Source organism: Macrosteles quadrilineatus, unplaced genomic scaffold (genome assembly GCF_028750875.1).
Source record: "Macrosteles quadrilineatus isolate MER2022 unplaced genomic scaffold, UCM_ALF_1.0 Scaffold_7__1_contigs__length_78375512, whole genome shotgun sequence".
Taxonomy (NCBI): domain Eukaryota; kingdom Metazoa; phylum Arthropoda; class Insecta; order Hemiptera; family Cicadellidae; genus Macrosteles; species Macrosteles quadrilineatus.
In genome coordinates, this window is record NW_026542600.1 from 77930859 (window position 1) to 77951551 (window position 20693).

Consider the following 20693-nt stretch of genomic DNA (forward strand, 5'->3'; position numbering starts at 1 on the left):
TCTCGGTTTTATTTAAAGACATTTTAATAGGAAATTATAGTAAGACAATTTTAAAGAGGAGTTACATAGTATTTTTTTAGATGCTTATTATTTGCTTCCCTAAATAGCTAAAACCCTGTGAGGTACTAACAATTTTGTAGGCCTGTAACAATTGATTTTGTGTATTGGACTGAACTGCTTATCATAAAAACATTACTTTTAATTCATTTAGGTGTCCTGAATTTGTTGTTCAAAGTGATAAAAAAATAAATGTTGATTAGCGCTGTCATTTAAGTGGGAAAAATATAAAAGTTTAATTAATCGAACAAAAAGAATACTGAGTAGTCCGGTTTTAACCTAGGGACCCACGACATGAGAGGCGAGAATTCTACCTCTGAGCTACGCCCTGCCATGGCGTTTGGGCCATGTTTTAATATACTTGAAAACCTAATTCTCCATTGTTGTACCAGATTTGCAATTATTCGATACATCAATAAACATTTAGGCTTATTATTCATGGTTTGTAGACTCAAAATTAGAAAATCACCAAACGATTTTCAACCCAAATATTTTTATGCATTCGAATATTTGAAAACATAGGTTAGGGTACTTGAAAACACGTTCCAAACAAAATGTCCCTAGACGATTTATTTACATTCAAAATTTGAGTCTTCTTTTCTTTACTTATAATAAACTTAATTTTATGCGTCAGAGTAAAAAATAAACTATAAAAACCACAGTGAATGCGGCAGCAACAAATCAACTTCCACCCAACTGTTGAGCACCGCAACTAGGCCTACAACCGGCTACTACAATGACCGTGTTTGTTTGCGGCGATGCCGGCGGCGGGCTCATTTGATGAACATAAATAATAGCGGTTTGATAAATAATATTTGATTGTTTTACTTATATGTCTATATAGTTATTAATTAAAAGAAGACAGCTATTAGTTTCTACAGCTATTTATTTTTAGTATCAAATGGAAAAAAAATTAAAACCCTTTATGAAGCGTCAGAAAACCCGTGATTGAGGTTAGCAATTAGTGTTGAGAGTTCACTTGTAAAGTTGGTCACGTCTCACCATCCTTATGCGCAAGTTGACAGACTCCTGCAAACTACCTTAGCCACTAATGCACATCTTTTACGTCTTGACACTCTCCTGTATCAGGGTCGTATTTAACTATCTGCCGCCTCTAGGCAGCAAAGTTAGCCCCCCCCCCACCCAAGTCAGTGCGCTCACCGACCATACCACCCCAGCCCCAAGATTACCCCAATACATGCCCTGCCAGCTGTTTTTATGGAAAAGTAATCCAAAAAATCCAGCAGGCAATTGCATGCTGCATCAACAAATCTAAAACATTTTGAACCATTTTTACAGACGTTTTTGTTTCCCGTTTACATGCAAAACGTGATTCTGTTTTCCATACATGGAATGCAACGTTGTTGTATCCAATCAGAAAAAAAATTTGCCGCCCTAGACGGGTGCCTAGCCTGCTTATTTGGAAATACTGCCCTGTTCTGTATACACATCCTTCTACTGGCAACGGACTTCAATAGGGGTTGATTCCCTTCCTGCAGAGATCTATAATCACAGAACACGACTGATACTTGGTGAAAGATTCAATTTTTCTTCACATCATTTTCGTTCACACACTTGGATGGAAACCGAGAAAAAAGTAGTGTAAATACTATATAGTATAGCAGTACTATATTGTATAGTAGTGTGTAGAGTAAATATTAGTAGTAGTAGTAGAAGTAGTAGTTCTTTTTCATATAAATAAAAAAAAAAAATCAACGCTAATGTAACATTTGAACTAGCTCACATGGTCGTGACAGGAGCTATTTGGAGACCTTAATTTACAGACAAACCATTGTAGATAATGCCTTGTATTCATTCAAAAGTTCAGATTGATAACATTATTAATTTTACATACCACCAATTTTAAACTAGCCTTTTCAAATCAGTTCTTAGAATTTATATATTCACTTACCGGTAACAGTATTGTTTACTTACTTAACATCATTGTTTTGCTACTTTACAGTACAAGTTTGGACCAATAAGGTTTGAGGATTGAGAGAAAAGAAGTAAATTTATAATACTTTGAGTGACAACTTATCAGCGGTTAAGGCCAATTTGATTGATTATACAATGAATGAGTGAGTGGTTGGGACAATGAGTCGTTGCATCACAATCACTGGCTGTGAGAGGTTATAAACAAAAACATAACCTCTCTTAGACATTATGAGTAGTGATTGTTAGTTATCGAAAATGTTTGTAGGTAAAGTAGTGGTAGCAGCTTTAAAGGCACTCACCAAGGCTCGTACTTCAAGTTTTCTATTTGTGTCTTAAAGACTATTGTTACGTGACCGTTACGTAAACTACTATAATTTTACTTAGAATTACAATAAACTTACCCTCAAAATGTATTCTTTGGAGTTTGCCCTTAGCATAAAGAACTCTATGAGAAAGCTCTTACTGTGGACTAGTTTGCTAATATGTTCAAGTTCTAACTCCAGGTACCTAAAATCAAATTACAAAATCACTAAACGAATTTACAGTTATTGCAATCCATACAGTCTGGTTTATTAGCTATCAATTAGCTTTTTATATAAGCTATTGTAATTTGACTCAATAAGGATTTGCTTAAAGAATCTGCCAATCTCAGATTTAGGTTGTTATGACGAATCATACACAAATTAAAATCAATGAAACTTAAGTATAAAACTGGCCTTTTAATGTGAAATTGTATTAGGTTGACAAACAATTATACAATTATCAGTAAAAACAGGGTTTTCCTAAATGAATAATGGTGCAGTTTCGAATACTTATACAAATATGACCAGGTGAGGTAGAAAAATGAGGTTGGTTTGGTATCACTGAATTCTTTACTCAAATAATTTTGTCACACTGTCTTGGAAAACAGCTGTTTCATTGTTGTCGTTGACGTTTGCAATTACTCAAAATATTAGAAGATTATTTAACTAAGCTGCTCCTCATGGAAATAACATCAGACGTTGGAGTAAACAGTTCATAGAAATGGGACCATGTACAAAAACGGAAGGCGTCTGGGAGACAACCTGTATCAGTGGTAACAATTGAATACGTAAGACAGTATTGCCTTAGAAGTCCTGATTTAACTCAATGTCCAAGATTCGTGATGTTGCTGGTTTCAAGACAAGGATTTATGAAACAGTGTCGTTGGTAACAAGATCCATGTTGCACAGCGTATGGTCCGAGATCAACCATCGATTAAATGTCTGCAGAGCACTCAATGGTGGACATATATAAATGTATCACTAAAAAACTTTTTTGAAATGAGAACTTAAATAAAATAAATATTTTTAAGATGCCTTTCACGGTTCTTTTTTTATTTACCTTTAAAACCACATAATTTATTTAGGAAAACCCTGATTAGCACATAACTTTTTGTGTTGACCTTTATTTACTTCATTAATTTAAAATATTTGTCAAAATTTTGAGAAAAACAAAATGCATGCTTACCATAAACACCCAATTTTAGCATCAATGACTACGTTTGGAGAAAACATAATCCAATTAGAAGAATCTAGGAAACTGTTAAGGACAAATAGTTTATAAATGAAGGATTCATTTATTATAGCAATGATTAGAATAAAATATAACACAAATACTTTGCTGGTGTTATAAAGAGTCCATGTTGCGGTAGATTACACATTGATTAATAAATCAATGGAAGGATTTGGAAACTTATTTTTTTAATTTTTTTTAAGAGGTTGGCGACCTCTTTTAACCTTGCATTTGCCTGTCCACATAGACTACAGATCTGTGCGTGGGACGTATCCAGCAAAGCAAAGGGTGAGCCGGTACAGTACGAAGGTGAACTGTACTGATAAAATGTTTACGGCAGTGACCAGGATCCGAACCCACGACATCGCTGCCTTGGGCCCAAAGTCCGTGACGCTACCAACTGAGCCACTGACTCACCAATTTATTTTGTAATTATATAGAGTAAATCTTAATCATCAATCTTTCACTTATTTATTTATTCCAACGGTTTATTATTGACAATCTCTACGATTCATTACTGCATGATGTAAAAATGTCTTTTTAACACGTTCGCTGCGGGCCATCAAATGGCAGGCGTAGCCCCAGTGCGGCGCAGCCCGCAGCGTCGAACAAACCCGATTGCCGGGTGATTGGCTCTCATATTTTGGTATGACGAATAGCAAATAACGTGCGGTGATGTCCTGTAGTTCGCTAAACACTCACATATAGCAGCACTGCTTGGAACGTAGCCGGTCCCATCGTATTGCCAATTGGAGGGAGAAAGACGGGACAACAAGTTGATTTTTAAGTTTGCCAGACAGGGATTTTATGGGGAAATTTTACTACCAACCTACAACACAACAAAAAGCAAGTCACCCACTACACGCTAACGTGGAATAGGTCTGCCTTCGACCGACGCTAGAGCAAAAACGATGATATACGAAAGGCATTGCCGAGCATATCCGATCGGTTACGGCAGCATCTGAACAGCGCTCGGCCCGTATCCGATCGGATACGCCCGCAGTGAACGTGATAAGGCCACACTATCTTTATCCATATTGTTGCTAAGAAAGAAAAGCTCCCCTTAACTCCTGTTTTTTATTATTATTCAGGGCCGTACGAAGGGGGGGCAACCGAAGCAATGAAATGGAAAGGTGACGTCAACAAATTTGTCCGCTCTGTTTTACACACCCCTTTTCCCAGTCCCTGTCTGCTGTCGTCGCTGCATGCATGCTATGTTACAACTGAGAACTGATTTCATTCACTGAGGACTGATGACGCCGTAATGTTTGGTAAAATGTGATTGGGTGATAAGTAACTATGGTTACTTGTACAATTTTTGGATGAAGAGAAACCTGAGAAAGAAAAAGAATAGAAGAACAAAGCAAAGAGAAAGAAAAATAGCAATATCGTTATCTTAACATTCCTTTTACGAGTGTTTTTATTTTTTATTATCTTTCATTTGGCTATGATTATATACTTTTATAACGACTTATCTAATATTTTTATTATTTTCATTGTTTAAACTAAGGCAACACCAATGCTATAGTTGATGATTATTACAGTATCGACATTCCTCTGTTGTTATTTAAAGTAGTACTGTGGCCTACCGGCCTATCACGAGCAGTTGCTTACAAAACTCTGTACTGTTTCGTTTTGTTCTTTACGTGGTTTATTGCTATACAATACAGTGTTTGGCTAGCTTTTAGGTGGGTTAGAGTAAGCTGCGATTTTAAACTTACAGTTTGTAACCTGTACCAAGGTCAATGACTAGAAATGTCATGATTGCGCAATATTAAAGACCCCTTCTCTTTAGTACCCTGGATAATCGAGGTTCTACTTTACAATGTAAACACTAAACTGTAAAGTATTGTAGCCTCGGCTACTTTAATTGTGTTTTAATGAGGTCAAATACCGACCTATATTGACTGACACTGGTTCTGAACCTCGACTTAGCAAAATTCCTAACCTCAATAATGAACCTCGTTTTAACGAAATCCTTGATATAACGAATATTCAGTTCGGTCCCTTCAGATTCGTTATACCGAGGTTGGACTGTATTGCAATATAATATCTTTGCTCCACTAAAAATATCTCTAACAGGAAACCCCATAAAAAAATCTCCTGAGGAAAAAATGTTGTCTTCTTTGGTGCAATATTAAAAAGGATACAAAGTTCTGCATTTTCACCACGTATGGGTTGAGGAGGCATCACGGGGGAGTGATAGTAAACAGACCCATCACATTCAGCTTCCAATCCGATGTCAAACATCAGTGAAGTCTACCAACATAACAAACACATTGTGTTTTAACAATATTCCTAAACGACTGACACAGATTAATCTTTAAACACAAAGCTTTCTTTGAACACAATTGCAATGACATTACGGTTCCTTTTTATTATTTTGAAATAGTAAAAAAGAGAAATTTCTCTATGTAGGCCTACTATAACCATACCAGAATTAATGCTTTAATTGATTCGCAATAGGATACAGAATAATCCTATTTGGTTCAGGGCCATGTGGCCCTAACTTAGCCTGAATAATAAAGAATTTTTATTTCATTTAAATTAGGGATGGTCAAGTCTCGAAATTTCGGGAAATTTTCGGGAAATTTTCAATCTCGTTACACGAGACGAGATTACTTTTTGGCCGAGATTTTAATCGAGACGAAAAAAAAAAAAAAATATTAAAAACGCCTGCAGAAAGTCAATGCAATACCCGCAATACAGGAGCGTGTTGTAGTTGCGTTTCCTTTTCGAAGGCGTTCTTATTTAATTAATTCTTTTAATGTAAATATTACTTTAATTCTTTTAATGTAAATATTACTTTCATTATTTTAATAATATTACTTTAATAACATTTGAGAAGTTTTGTTAAGTGTAAGCAGTGTGAGGAATGTTTTATTACTATAAAAAAAGTCAAAACAAGTAACTATTTTATAAAAATTAATATTGCTTTTATTTTATGATTTATTTTATTTTAGGATAAGTTGAACTCTATCCTAACTGATATCACCATGTTTCCTAATCGTAGGCATTTTTAATAAGTTAGGCGTGATTAATAAAAAAATGTTATGCTGATGTTATTTAATGAAAGATTGTAAATATTCTTGCCTATTATCATTATTTTAGTATTTAAACAGTCATCTAACAATGTTACAAATTCAGGTAAAAATTTTGAACGTGCATTTCCCGTTGTGTATGAGAAGAGAAATCTCGTCTCGATCTCGTCTCGAAATTTTATGAGAAATAAAAAATCTCGTCCCGTCTCGTCTCGAACTAAAAATCCAATCTCGTCCATCCCTAATTTAAATCATCATCCTTTCTTCGGAAAGGCTAAATAATAGAAAAAAAGGCTACAACAAACTAAATATTAACAGTTTCCAGCTTTTTAAAATCTATTGCATTATTTTTAATCGAAAAACAATAAACAAAATAAAATACAAAAATCATTAAGGGAATTCAATTTTTTCACAAAACACTGTAAAAAAAAACTGTGTTTGAAAAAAAAAACTGTCATTAAGAGAATTAATTTTTTTTTCTTTTACTAAATCTACCTTAGCTCTTTGCAACTAATAAATGAAAATTGACTAATCCTAGGAAAGTTAGTACAAACCCACTTACTTTAGAGGCTTGGTGATGAACAAAAATAAGATTGTCAACAATACTCAAGGCAAACCTTCCACTTCTACCGAGGTTTAAAATGTGGGTTTTCTTGACAGTGGACATCCTGAAAATGGAAAATATTCTTTAAATTGAAAATACAGATTGATAATAATTATCTCATAGTGTAAACCAGGGGTCTCCAACCTATGGCCCGGGGGCCGGATTTTGAAGAGATTTTATTCTGCCCGCGAAGGCCTACTGGGAAATCATTATTTTTATATAATTAGAATAAATAGATGATCATCAAAGTTGTATTAACAGCCGTAAGTAAATGATACAGTCTTGGTGATATAGTGATTGGCATTCACAATGACGGCAAATTGGCGATACCGTGATCGTCACTCAAGGTCACGGCATGTTGGGCACATTTTACCCATAAGTAAATGTTGCGGTCTCGGTGATCGTCATTCGAGATCGAGGCAACACTCGTGAGCATATTTTGCGGTCTCCGTGATACCGCGATCTTCTCCCGTGATCGCGACTACACGGTGAACATCTATTGCGGCATCAATAAAATTTCTGTGATGATCTCCAGTGATCGTGATTTACTTATGATGTTAAAAGAGAACCAATGGAACGCCTTCAATGAATGGTGATCATTGTAGTCCTTGGTATTTACCAAATTCAAGTACAATTCTCGGTGCCCAGGTTGGCTAGATACCCAGATCTCCTGTTGGAATGTGTGTATAATACACCTCTTTCACAGTTTTTTCCAATAGGAGAAAATAAGCTGTAAGCATGTGTTTATGGTGATCGAGCTACCTTAATACAGATCTTCCAAGCTAAGCGAACCATTGAATTGAAAACAATCCTAAAGATCAGAACAACAAACTTTAACCCTGATTTGGCTGACCTTAAAGTGCAAAAACAAAATTCTCTCTAAAAATTGCTGTTAATTTTAGCTATACACCACTCCTTGTAAACTCATTGTCAATTATTCATATTGTCATTACAATTAAATGTTCAATCAAGTAAACTTAGAAGTACATAAAAAATATTTGGTGTCATGTCATCCCGTGTTTTCATCAGTTCTACTTAAAAACTTCCATTATAGAACAAATAATAATATCATGGTAAATATACTGTAAAATTAATTGATATTAAACTTTCTCATGAATTTGAATACATAGCCCTACTTAAGTTATGACAAAGTATAAATATGACAAACACAGTTTATATAGGTACCCATAAATAATTATGCGAGGTAAGTAGCCTAAATTATTTTGTTTGGTCACAGTACCATTCGCACAAAAACGTACAAAATTTTAGTTAGTCAAAAGGTTATATAGCAACAAAATATCAGTAAGAAATGTTCAAACTTCATTGCTGAGCTCTCAATTTGAAAACTACTTCTTTGTAGGGTTATTTGTGGGTGGGGGGGCAGGCTACTTTTCTACAGCAAAATGTTAATTGCCTTTCCTCCAAAAGCTGTCAATGTGGACCTTGAGTAATAAAGGTTGGAGAACCCTGGTGTAAACACTAAACAGGGGGTCCCCAAACTACCTATACCCCTTTTGTGGGATTGTTCTCATAACCATGGGTCTCCTATGCCTGGTTTTACATCTATCTGCTCGTATGTGTTTTTTTCCAAATTTATTTATAGCTTCTTAACGCTTCAACATAGAATCTTTAAATTTGGTACAGAAATATAAAATTATGTCATAATGAACTTACAACAATTTTTTTATTTATTTTCTAACTATTTCAAAATGGTGGTTATTTAAAAATGTAGATCTTTGATATCTCGAAAAGCAAGAACTTTATCGAGAAAAAAAATAGAATTGTAATAAAAATTTTTGAATTTAAAGAAGGATCTAATGACACCTTAATCAACAAAATCTGTTGGAAAATAACAAAGTAATGACACTTTTTATCACCCAATATTTTAATTATAACAAACTATAAGACATTTGAAATGTTTCATCATGTGGGCTTGTGCATGTATGTACACAGTTTCCACGATTGTGGGAGACAATGACCGTGGAAGATGTTCTTGATTTTCCTGTAAACTGGGGAAAATGTTAACAATTTCGGCATGACAATAGAAGATTTTATTGATTTTGATATAACCACGTAGGATGTTCACGATCGCAATGACTATGAAAGATGTTCACGATTTCACTGTGGCATGGGGAGATGTTCAATATTATGTTAAAGCCAATCGTGGTAGTAAAATTAATTTTTTTCTTTAAATCAATACTTTCCAAAACAACCTGATTTTGGCCTAATCTGACCCAAATCTGGCCTGAAACCCAAGGTCTAAAATTGTTTACTTGATCCAATGTAAAAAGGTTTGGCCTGCAGATCCCTAGTAAAAACAGCAAACCTACCATGATCATAAACAAATGAATTACCATCCAAAAGTAGAAATTGCCGCTATTTTATCATACTTCCAGGTTAGAATCTCTATTTTAATGTGATCCGTGAAAATTGTGGACAACAAACCAAATTGAACCCAATTAAAGTTTAGTGGATTGAAATCCTCCTAGACTGATGTGCATACTGAGGAAAGAGACATAAAAGAAGGCACTTACTTTTTAATAGTATAGATGAAAACTTGAGCGCCTTGATGGTTGGAAGTGGACTGATGACGGAGAACTAGTACTCTAGGTTGACCGTAGACAATTCCAACAACTGCATCTCTCTCCTCTACCACTAACTTCTGAGATCTCGGTACCCCAGACATCTCAACTGTGAAAATGGATATGTCCACATTGTAAAAAGCCACAGCAAACTTATCACTGTGCATTTATTTTATTTTTTCATCTCAACGGGCAAACAACCAAGCATATATATAATGACAAAACACATTAGGCCTAAATCAGTTATAAAAGAAAAAGTCAGAGTGCATTTAATTGCAGCGAACTTTAGGGCAGATATAAAAAAAAATAAATACAATAATACAACCATATAAAAATATAAAAATGTACAAAATATAGTAAATGACAATATAAATGGGAAACAGATATAACAATAGTAGGGTAGTATGTAAACAGGCAAAAGAAATGAAGGAATTGAATATAAATTAGGATGATAATGGTGGCCAAGCATTTTGTTTAAAAATAATAATACGACATAGGAAAGCATATGAACAATTTAACAAAAAAATATAATTTACTCAGTATGGAACGCAATTCAAAAGTTTTGTTTTGAAGGGATTCATGGTGAATAGATCCAGATGTCCAGGTAGGTTGTTGGATGAGAAAATGCACCATGTAGCCTACTGGGTAGTGTACTGCCGCCTCTCAAACAGCTGAGAATGGTGAAGGTTACGTGAAGTACGGTCTAGCTTCACGAGCAGGTCAGAAGCATCGATGGTGGATGTGATCAACTTCTTCAAGAACATGATATCATTGACTTCTCGTCTAGTACAAAAGGGCAACAGGTTCAACTAGTGTTGCAGATCTTGAACACAAACAGCACGGTATTGCATCCCCAAACACAGACCAACCAGACGAACATAACGGCTTTGAGTGTTTTCCAACCTGGTGATTTGACGAAACAGGTACAGGTTCCACACTGTGGAAGAAAACTCAAGTATGGGTCTGACTAGATAGAGATATAAAGAGTTACCAGTGCCTCCAAGAAGCTCAAATTGGTCATGAAATGATTTAACATAATCTTGTATGGATTTATTTCATGTTTTCAGGCAGATCATTAAGACGATCAAATTTAGCATTAAGATCATCCATCTTTTGAGACAAGTTAGAAGGATTCGTACTTAAATCAGGTGTAGGTGGCGAGGATTTACAATCCACACGAGTGCAATGCCACTTGCTGTCATTGTCGATAGATATTTTGTTGCAAGGTACGGCGAAACAATCGATCACGTTCACAACGCTCATCATATTAAAGTCCATCATCAGAGCTCAGAAATTATTTATAACAAGTATGCAAATCGTCTTTTCCATGATTTTACAATATAAATCTTACTCCGAAGTATTATTCAGTCTGAGGCTACTTGATCCACTCCAGATGAAATGATCAGAGAAGGGGAAAACAAGAATACTTGAGAGGGTGTATTGAATATAGTAGTATAAGGAGCAGTGAAGAGCGATCTAGAAGGCTGTGGGAAAAAGATTCTGGTATTGTAATTAAGTGAGATGGTGAGATAGAACACCACATACAGCTCACTAAATAAGTCGAACCAGACCTAGAATAATTTGACCCCAAGCAAGTGATTGAAAACACAGATACACAAAACAAACTCAAGAGCGAACAACACAGCTACCATTCAAGTCAGCCATCTAGAAGGTAAAAAAGTCATACAAGTAATGGATTTTGGTGGGTATGGATCTAGATGTTAACCAGTGATGATAAATTTAGCTAAGGCAAATCGTCATAAACTGAAACAAATTTATATTTATTTATAGTGTTAGTACCTGAATTTCATTCTCGGTACCAGCAGTCTTTGAAAAAATACCAGTATCGAGAATCAAAGTTATGATGTCATTACTGGTACTTTGGTATCAACAGAGCGGGAGTCTATTAGTGGCACAGTCTGACGGTACTGCTATGGACTTGGGCATCAGGTGAATTGTGGCCATGGTGATCATAAATAGTTTCTTAGTGTGTTTTATTATTGTTTAATACCATGGGTGATGTGTCTAAACCAAACTCGAAAGCACCAAAACATTGGAAAAGGAATTTCAGCAACACCCGTGAGCAACGGTTGTGATCATGGCAACATCGGCCATGAAACGGTGGCCTTTGTAGCTCCTGGTGGGGGGGCGAAGCTTGTTCTTAACCCAGCAAACCTGAGGGGTGAGAAGCTGACTGAGGAAGATGTATTAGTAGTTTTGTGCGGAACTAATGATGTTTCACGTAATGAAGCACATGAAGCTGTAAGTATAATAAAGGATGCTCTTGACGAACACGTTAATAAACATATAATTCTGGTGAATATTCCTCATAGATATGATCTTGCAGAGTGGTCGTGTGTTAATGAGGAAATTCGGAAAACAAATAGAATCCTGAGTGAACTGAGCTGTAATTACTCCAATGTAAAGATGGTAAATGCATATGAAGCAGGGAGGCACCTTCATACCCACCATGGCTTGCACCTGAACAACAAAGGTAAACTATGGTTATCCCAAAAAATCTGTGGGGTAGCAAAGTCTTTTTACGCTCCCATGGAGAAGATCGATCTTCAGACCCATATTCCATTGTCAGAAGTTCCTAACATGGCTGCTGTACATATTCCTGAGCCCAACCATCCACTGGAGGAAACACTGCCGGAACCATTAGTAAGAAAATCTAACACAGAAGAGCCTGGTGTGTCTGTACCAGTGATGTCAAGATGCCCTCAGAGACCAGGAGATACGAGTCAACCACCTCCTCCAGGAACAGAGTTGCTGTCGGGAAACTCCACCCCACCGGCTTCAACGGTTCATCGACAACAACTAGACCCTCTGACCCATCCATAGATTTAATAAATTTTACTAGTTGTGATGAAATTAGCTTAAGTAAGTCCAGCAAATGTAATAATGTTTTAATAAATGGTAGATCAAACAAGAAAAAAATCAATAGTTTTACAGGTAATAAAAGTTATAATAATGTTCACACAAAAAACACTGTAACAATTTATCACCAAAATTGTCAAAGCCTTTTGAATAAAGTCAATACATTGGAATTGATTGCAAAAGAAATGAATTTAGATTTTCTTTGTGTAACTGAACACTGGTTAAAAGTTAATGAAATCAGCATATGTTCAATTAGCAATCTTCATCATGTAACTAGCTATTGCCGAACTTCTAGAATTCATGGGGGCTCAGCAATTTTTTCTCGCTATGACCCATCATGTATCAAAGTAATGGATGATATGAATAAATTATCTGTTGATTTAGACTGTGAAATAGCAGCTGTTGAAATAATAAACATGAATTTATTGCTAGTAACCATATATCGTAGTCCTAATGGAAATGTGCAAAATTTTTTTACCATCTTAGAAAAGTTACTAAGCCAAATCAATCGGCAGAAAAAACAGTCAATTGTATGTGGCGACTTTAACATTAACTTTCTTAGTAATGATAGTGACTCTGTAAACCTTTTAAACCTTTTTAGTATGTATGGGTTGCATATGACAATTTATGAGCCTACGCGAGGTAATAATTGTTTGGACAACATATTCACCTCATTAGAAAATAATTATACAGCCTCTGTGGTTAATAAACATGTTAGTGATCACCTTGCTCAAGTTTTTACTTATAATTATAGGGTGGAAGAGAAGGATTACTTTCCTGTATGTAAAGGTAAAACGGTCACAAAAATAACTGAGGCTGGTATAAGAGAACTCAAGTATTATTTAAGAAAAGAAAATTGGAAAGAGGTATTTTACATTAACGATGTTAACTTAGCATTTAGTAGTTTTATAAATATTTTGTGTTTTTATTTTAACCTTAGTTTTGTAAAACATGTAAAAAAATGTCAAAGGAAAAAGAAGACCTCCAACAAATGTTCTTGGTATAATTCAGAGCTACAAAAACTGAAAGAAAGATTGGATTCTCTCTACCATTTATATAAAGACACAAATGTTGTTTGGTATAGAAATGAGTACAGAAAACTTAAAAATGTGTATAGATGTAAGATTAAAAATGCCAAAAAAAGGGAAAATGCTAATGCCATAGAAAACGCCAAAAATAAAACAAAAGCTTTATGGAATATTGTAAATAAACATAAAAATAAGTCAAGCAAATGTAGAGTAGATAATTATTTTAAGTCAGATGAATTTAATGAATATTTTGTGAATACTGCCTGTGATAATGTAAATTCTAGTCAAAATGTAGGAATAAGTAATTGTTGTAACTTTACTCATTATTTAAGGAAAAAAGTAGTACCTGATAGTGTTAGAGATTTAGTTTTTAAATATGTGACGGAAAATGATGTTTTAGATGTAGTAAAACAGTTAGCTCCAAAAAAAAGCACGGATCATTTTGGAATGACAAATGCTCTCATTAAGGAGACCATACCTTACTTAGTAACCCCATTAACAATTTTGATTAACAACTGTATGGCTCAAGGTGTGTTTCCTGATATCATTAAAATAAGTAAAGTTCATCCTATTTACAAAAAAGGAAAAAAAGATGAAATAGGTAACTATAGGCCTGTTGCCATTGTTCCTGTTCTGTCTAAAGTTCTTGAAATAGTTATTGGTAAACAGTTAATGCAATACTTAGAATCAAATCAACTCCTTTGTACAGAACAGTTTGGATTTCGTAAAGGGCTTTCAACGACACATGCCATTACTTCCTTGGTTGATGAAATTCTCGACTGTTATGAAAATAAGGATTTTGCTGCAATTACATTCTGTGATCTTAGTAAAGCTTTCGATCGAGTATCACATGAAATTTTGTTAAAAAAATTAGAATATTATAACATTAAAGGTAAAGTGTTAGATTTATTTAGATCTTATTTGTCAAACAGAACACAGTATGTAGTTTTGGGAGAGGATGCATCATCTATTAAGCCTGTGTATTGTGGAGTTCCCCAAGGATCTGTGCTTGGGCCTCTGTTGTTTTTGGTAGTAGTTAATGATTTAAGTGTTAATATCCCTGCAAATATTGTATTATATGCCGACGACACAACCATCATTACTAGACATGCAGATCATGAACAACTTTTGGTTGACTCTATGCATAATCTAAAGCTAGCTGAAAACTGGTTAATTTCTAATAATCTTGTTCTAAATAATGATAAGACAAAAACTGTTTTGTTTAACCTTCGTGAAGTACACAGTAGGCCAATGGATGAGAGAAATCCAAAATTTTTAGGATTAACTTTTGATTCTACTTTGACCTGGCATGACCATGTTATAGTTTTAAAAAATAAACTGAGTTCAAGTATATTTGCTCTTAAACAATTAGGTGGCGAACTAGAACGGCCTTCTCTCATACAGGCATACTATGGACTTTTTCATAGCCATATAAGCTATGGGTTGCTTGTTTGGGGGTCTTCTGCTCATGCAAAAGAAATTTTCAATTTGCAGCAAAAGGCAATTAGGGTAATAGCTGCTGTAGATAGGCACCATGATTGCACTGAATTTTTTAAAGAATACCAAATATTAACACTGTTTTCTCTATTTATTAAGCAATGCCTGTTATACTTAAGACCACAATTAGATAAGCTAGATTATAGGAGAGATATACACTGCCATAATACTCGCCATAAATGTAATATAAATCTTCCTTATGTTAGACTTGCTAAAACTGATAAAAAACCATTAATTTTAAGCAGTAAATTTTATAATAAGTTACCAATAGCCATAAGATTACTTAATGATAAGGATTTCAAGATTAAAATAAATAACTTTCTTTGTAATCAGCCATTATATTCAATAGAAGATTATATGTCAAGAACACTGACTCCACTGGATTTTAACTAATGTTATATTTTATGACTAATTTGACGTGCCAATGTATTTGTATGGAATATTAACTGGCAAATAAAAATCTCATTCTCATTCTCATTCTCATTCTCATTCATTTTTCTTTATCATGGTTGTTTTACTTGGCAAGACAATGTAAAAAGAAGTAAATTTTACAGTGAATGCTTCACTCTGTTTTTTAGTTATGAAACCTGGGGGAAAGCAGGAGTTTACAAATGGGTCCTCTTATTTGGCATAGTAATTTAAATTTATTAAGATAACCTACAAGTAAAGAGAAAGGATCAAGTGTAACAAAACGGGCTTTGGATTTTTATAGTAAGATTAGAAGTGTACTTGCAGTACCTAAATTCAACGCTTAAACCGTACTATTCTATCAATTTCACCTTCAAAACGTGGCAACTTGTGGAGATTCCCTTGCTTGATGAAGATTGGTTGCACTGTGTTGCCGAGGTTACCAGAAGACAACAGGAGAATGCTAGAATGATGGCAGAAGAGAAACCAGTTGACTGTCATTGCCAGTGACTTGGTCATCTTTACTTGGCACTTGGTGGCTTCTACCTAAAAGCAAACATTAATAAACTTTAGACTGGTAACAAAAAACTGTTATATTTTGTAAAACGGGGTAACTTGAGACAGTGTGATAACTTGAGACAATTTGCAGATTTTTTTTTACATTTTTTTGTTGGCATACCTGATGAGTTATTGGGAGTTTCTTTAGTGTGAACATGTCATGGAAGTTGATCCCTTAACTACTGCATATTAAGACATCTTGTTATATTCAAGGTAAGATACTTTATTTATTTATTTATTTTGAGTTACAGATGTTCAAAAATTATAGGCTGTTTAACTTACCTTGTAGCATCAAGTCTATTATTAGGAATTCAATGATTGTTATTACTTACCTAACCTCAAAAGCTGAGTTGTCAATAATAATCTTCTCACTAAGCTATTGCCAACCTAAAATTTATAAAAAATAAAATACCCTGTTCTGTCCTTGGTGGGGTAACTTGAGACAACTGTCTCAAGTTACCCCACTTTTGAATGTCATACTATAAAAAGTGTATATTACAATATAATAGCTTAGTTTGATTATTTTCAGGTCAAGTTATGGTGCGTAACCAGAAGAGGGCTGTAGGCTCACGCTAATATAAAGATTTTACACCAGATCAACTTGAGAAGGCTTTGAAGGATCTGGCTTGATTCCTTTAGATCGAGAACAAGTCCTAAAGAGACTTCCACAAAGGACTCCAGTCTCTGAAAGCCAAGCCGCCAACCAAGACAATTCCATGATTTGGGTTGCTACATTTCAAGAATATTTAGAAGGAAGCAGAAAACAAGAAACTGCTGGCCTAAGGAAAGCAAAGAAGAAACTGATTGTTCCAGCTGGTAAAGGAATCTGTGAAGAAGATGTCCCTGAATTTACAGATACTGGTGCCATCTCAAAACAGAAGGGAAAGAATATGAAACTGAATGAAAATCCTTCTGAAGCTGTAAATAGAACTTCTACTTTGAAGAGGAAGCAGCATAGAAATGTTGTTAGTGAAGAGAGTGAAGAAGAAATTTGGAGTGATGCAGATTTATGTGAGGACAGTTCAAATGATGACTTCGATGACTTTAGAAGAAAAATTCTCAACGCCAGCTGTTCTGATGTCGAGAAATAAGAAAATAATATAAATAAGAAAGAAGAGATAAAGATTGAAACACTTCAGCCCAAACTTCAGGAAATAAACAAGCAAGTTGGGTCTTTTATAATTATAAGCTACGAAGGCAAGTTTTACCCTGGGGTGATTGGACGATTTGACGAAGAAGGTGCTACAGTCAGTGCTATGAAGGGGACTCTCAAGGATAACTGGAAATGGCCGGAAAAAGGGATGAACTTGACTATCATTGGGAAGATACTTTTGGTGGTATTAACCCCCCTAAAATGCTCAATAAGAGGGGGTTTTTTTCTGTGCCAGAATTGAACGAAATTTACTAAGTTATGCCTGAAATTGTGAAAAAAAATGTTTCCTCTTTTTTAAATACATTTTTTTCAAGTTTGTAAGTCCATATGTGTATTCCTTTGTTTTCCTAGATATTTTATTATGTCTCAAGTTACCATTGCATTATCTAATTTGAGACAACTGTTGTTTAACATCTGTGTCTCAAGTTACCCCATTTATATGGGTAACTTGAGACACTAATAAAAATAAATAAATAAATAAAATTTCTATATTTACATCAATTATTAAATGTAGAAACCATAGTAACCAGGGTAACTAATGTTTTATTCTAGTTTTTGCAGATTTCCCTATACAATTATTTGGTAGGGGTTTCTTTTAAATAGAAAAATGTCTCAAGTTACCCCGTTTTACTCGTTAAGTGAAGTTCCACAATGGCCTGATCTAGGACCATTTGGTGAACAGCGTGAAATAACCACTTATGAGCACTGAGAGAAGAGGGAGCATGAGTGATATCAGAGCCCAAACTCCAAAATTCAAAGGTTTGGATTGCTTTTGGATATGATTGCTGTACACCTCAAACACAACCTAACCTAAATTTGTCTCCCACTCACAATATTTTTGACACAAACCCATCTAACACCCAAGCTAATAGCACCCGAGTAAGTAACGTAGTCCTAATACAGCAAGGAGTAAGATTTTGATCGTATCAGATAGTCATGGCAAAGATTTAGCTAGCTATCTAACTGTTTTGACTCAGACTTAATTTAATATTTTATCTCTGTGTAGACCTGGTGCTAAACTAGTTGATTTTATAGACCGACTTAAAAAGCAGGTTGAAGGTATGTGTAGTAAAGACACGGTAGTAATTATTGGAGGCAGTAACGACATTTTCCAAGGGGCTGTCTTTAATTATATCTAGCAAAGTGAGGAAAAGACTAAAATATCTCAAGAATCTAAACGGGCCTAAAGTAATAATGATGAAATTGCCACCGAGGCATGATGATCCAAGACTCAACTGGACAATCCAAAAGTGTAATAAGGGACTTGAGGCTTTAATTTTATATCTATGGGTAACTTTCACAGAAGGCTTTTTACAAAACATGGGCAACACCTAAACAAACCAGGTAAATTGTTATTGAGTAAGCACATATTGTCATGTTTAATTAAACTAAATAATAAGAGTAATGTAACTTCAAATGAATAAGAATAAGAACTTTATTTAGCCAGAAAATATTTCATGCAAATACATTGGAACGTCAATTTAATAAATTATATTCAACAGAAATCCTTAACAGTCCATTGTCTTGACATATACTCTTCTATAGAATAAAAGGATCCTTTACATAGAAAATAATTTAATTTAATTTTAAAATCCTTATAAATAAACAATCTTATGTCTAATGGTAACTTATTGTACAACTTAATAGGAATCATCATTGGTCTTTTATCTGTCTTAACAAGTCTTACTTTCAGGAAATTTATGTTATTTCAAAAACGAGTATTATAACTGTGCACATATTTTCTACAGTCTAATTGGTAAATATTGGCTCTCATGTAAAGTAGACATTGTTGTATAAATAAAGAAAACAAAGTCAATATTTTAAACTCCTTGAATAGATTTTTACAGCTATGACACATATTTACACCAGCAATGACTTTAAGAACTTTTTTTCATAATAAAAACTTTATTTGCATGAGGAGTAGATCCCAAAACAACCAAACCACACCTTAAATGGCTATGAAATAGTCCATAATAAGCCTGTATTAAAGCATTCTGATTCAATTCACCACACAAACATTTCATAGCAAATACACTAGAACCCTTCATAAGTCAATAAGTCTTCCCTTCACCAAATGAACATGATATTGCCAATTTAGAGTAGTATCAAAAGTTAGCCCCAAAAACTTTGGATGCAAATTTACATTTGGCATCTCAGGAATCTCTCTACGGCTAAATACTATAGTTGTTGTTTTATCTTTATTTAAAATTAAATTATTTGCTGTAAGCCAGTTCTCAACAGCATTTTTATTCAACTCACAGTTTTCTAAAAGTTGACTATAGTCTGAACTCCTGGTGATTACCGTGGTGTCGTCTGCGTATAAAACAATATCTGTAGGGACATTTACACTTAAGTCATTGACCACTATCAAGAACAATAATGGCCCAAGTACAGAGCCTTGAGGGTCTCCACAGGTTACAGGTTTACATTGAGACAGGTTATTTCCTAAAGCCACATACTGAGATCTATTTTGCAGATAAGACCTAAATAAATCTAAAGCCACACATTTGATATTGTAGTAATTTAATTTTTCTAACAGTACTGTAGAGTGTAGATGAAACTCGACCAAAGGCTTTGCTTAGATCAGAGAAAGTGATTGCAGCAAAGTCTTTTTTCAAAACAATCTAGCACCTTATCAACCATAAAAATAATTGCTAGAGTTGTTGATAGTCCTTTTCGGAATCCAAACTGTTCTTTGCAAATCAAATCATGGGATTCCAAATATTCCATTAATTGTGTACCAACTACTAGTTCCACTATCTTAGATAAAACAGGTACAACTGCAACAGGTCTATAGTTACCTATATCCTCTTTTTTAACCTTTTTTATAAATAGGAAGAACTTTTGTGATCTTTAAAACATCAGGAAATATTCCCAGTCTTAAAGAACTATTAATGAGAACTGTCAGTGGAGACAAAAAACTGGTAATAGCTTCCTTAATCAAAGCGTTAGTCACAAAACATAGTGGTCTTGACTTTTTTTAGGAGCTAATTGCTTAACTACATCTATAATATTCTTTTCTGTTACAAACTTAAAACTAAATTCACTAATATTATCAGGTACAATCAGGTTACTTAAATATAAATTGAAATCACAGTTACTATTTACACAAGAACAGACTAATTGAATCTTTGGCAACAATAATTAAAATGTCATTGAATTCATCTGGTATAAAATAATTATTATCACTACTATTTACAGTACCGTATCTTTTTTTATTTTTATTTACAATATTCCATAACGCTTTTGTTTAATTTTTTGCATTATCAATAAAGCTAACGTTTGCCTGTTTTTTTTTGTTTTTTTTTTTGCCTCTTTAATCGAACGCCTATATATAATCTTGAGTTCCTTATACTCATTTTTATACCAAGCAATATTTGTAGGATTTTGAGAGGTCATACAGCAAATCTAATCAGT

General features: G+C 34.3%; 1 protein-coding gene across 1 annotated transcript in view; it reads right to left on the reverse strand.

Moving 5' to 3' along the window:
• LOC128998539 (regulator of MON1-CCZ1 complex-like) overlaps window positions 1–20693 on the reverse strand; it is a 38756-nt gene that overhangs the window by 7255 nt on the left and 10808 nt on the right. Inside the window, exons 4-9 of the mRNA XM_054424715.1 lie at window positions 15937–16111; window positions 9705–9861; window positions 7129–7234; window positions 5676–5784; window positions 3481–3544; window positions 2394–2499 (exon numbers count right to left, since the gene is read on the reverse strand). Of these exons, the coding sequence (XP_054280690.1) occupies window positions 2394–2499; window positions 3481–3544; window positions 5676–5784; window positions 7129–7234; window positions 9705–9861; window positions 15937–16111 (717 nt within the window). The remainder of the gene's footprint in view (window positions 1–2393; window positions 2500–3480; window positions 3545–5675; window positions 5785–7128; window positions 7235–9704; window positions 9862–15936; window positions 16112–20693) is intronic.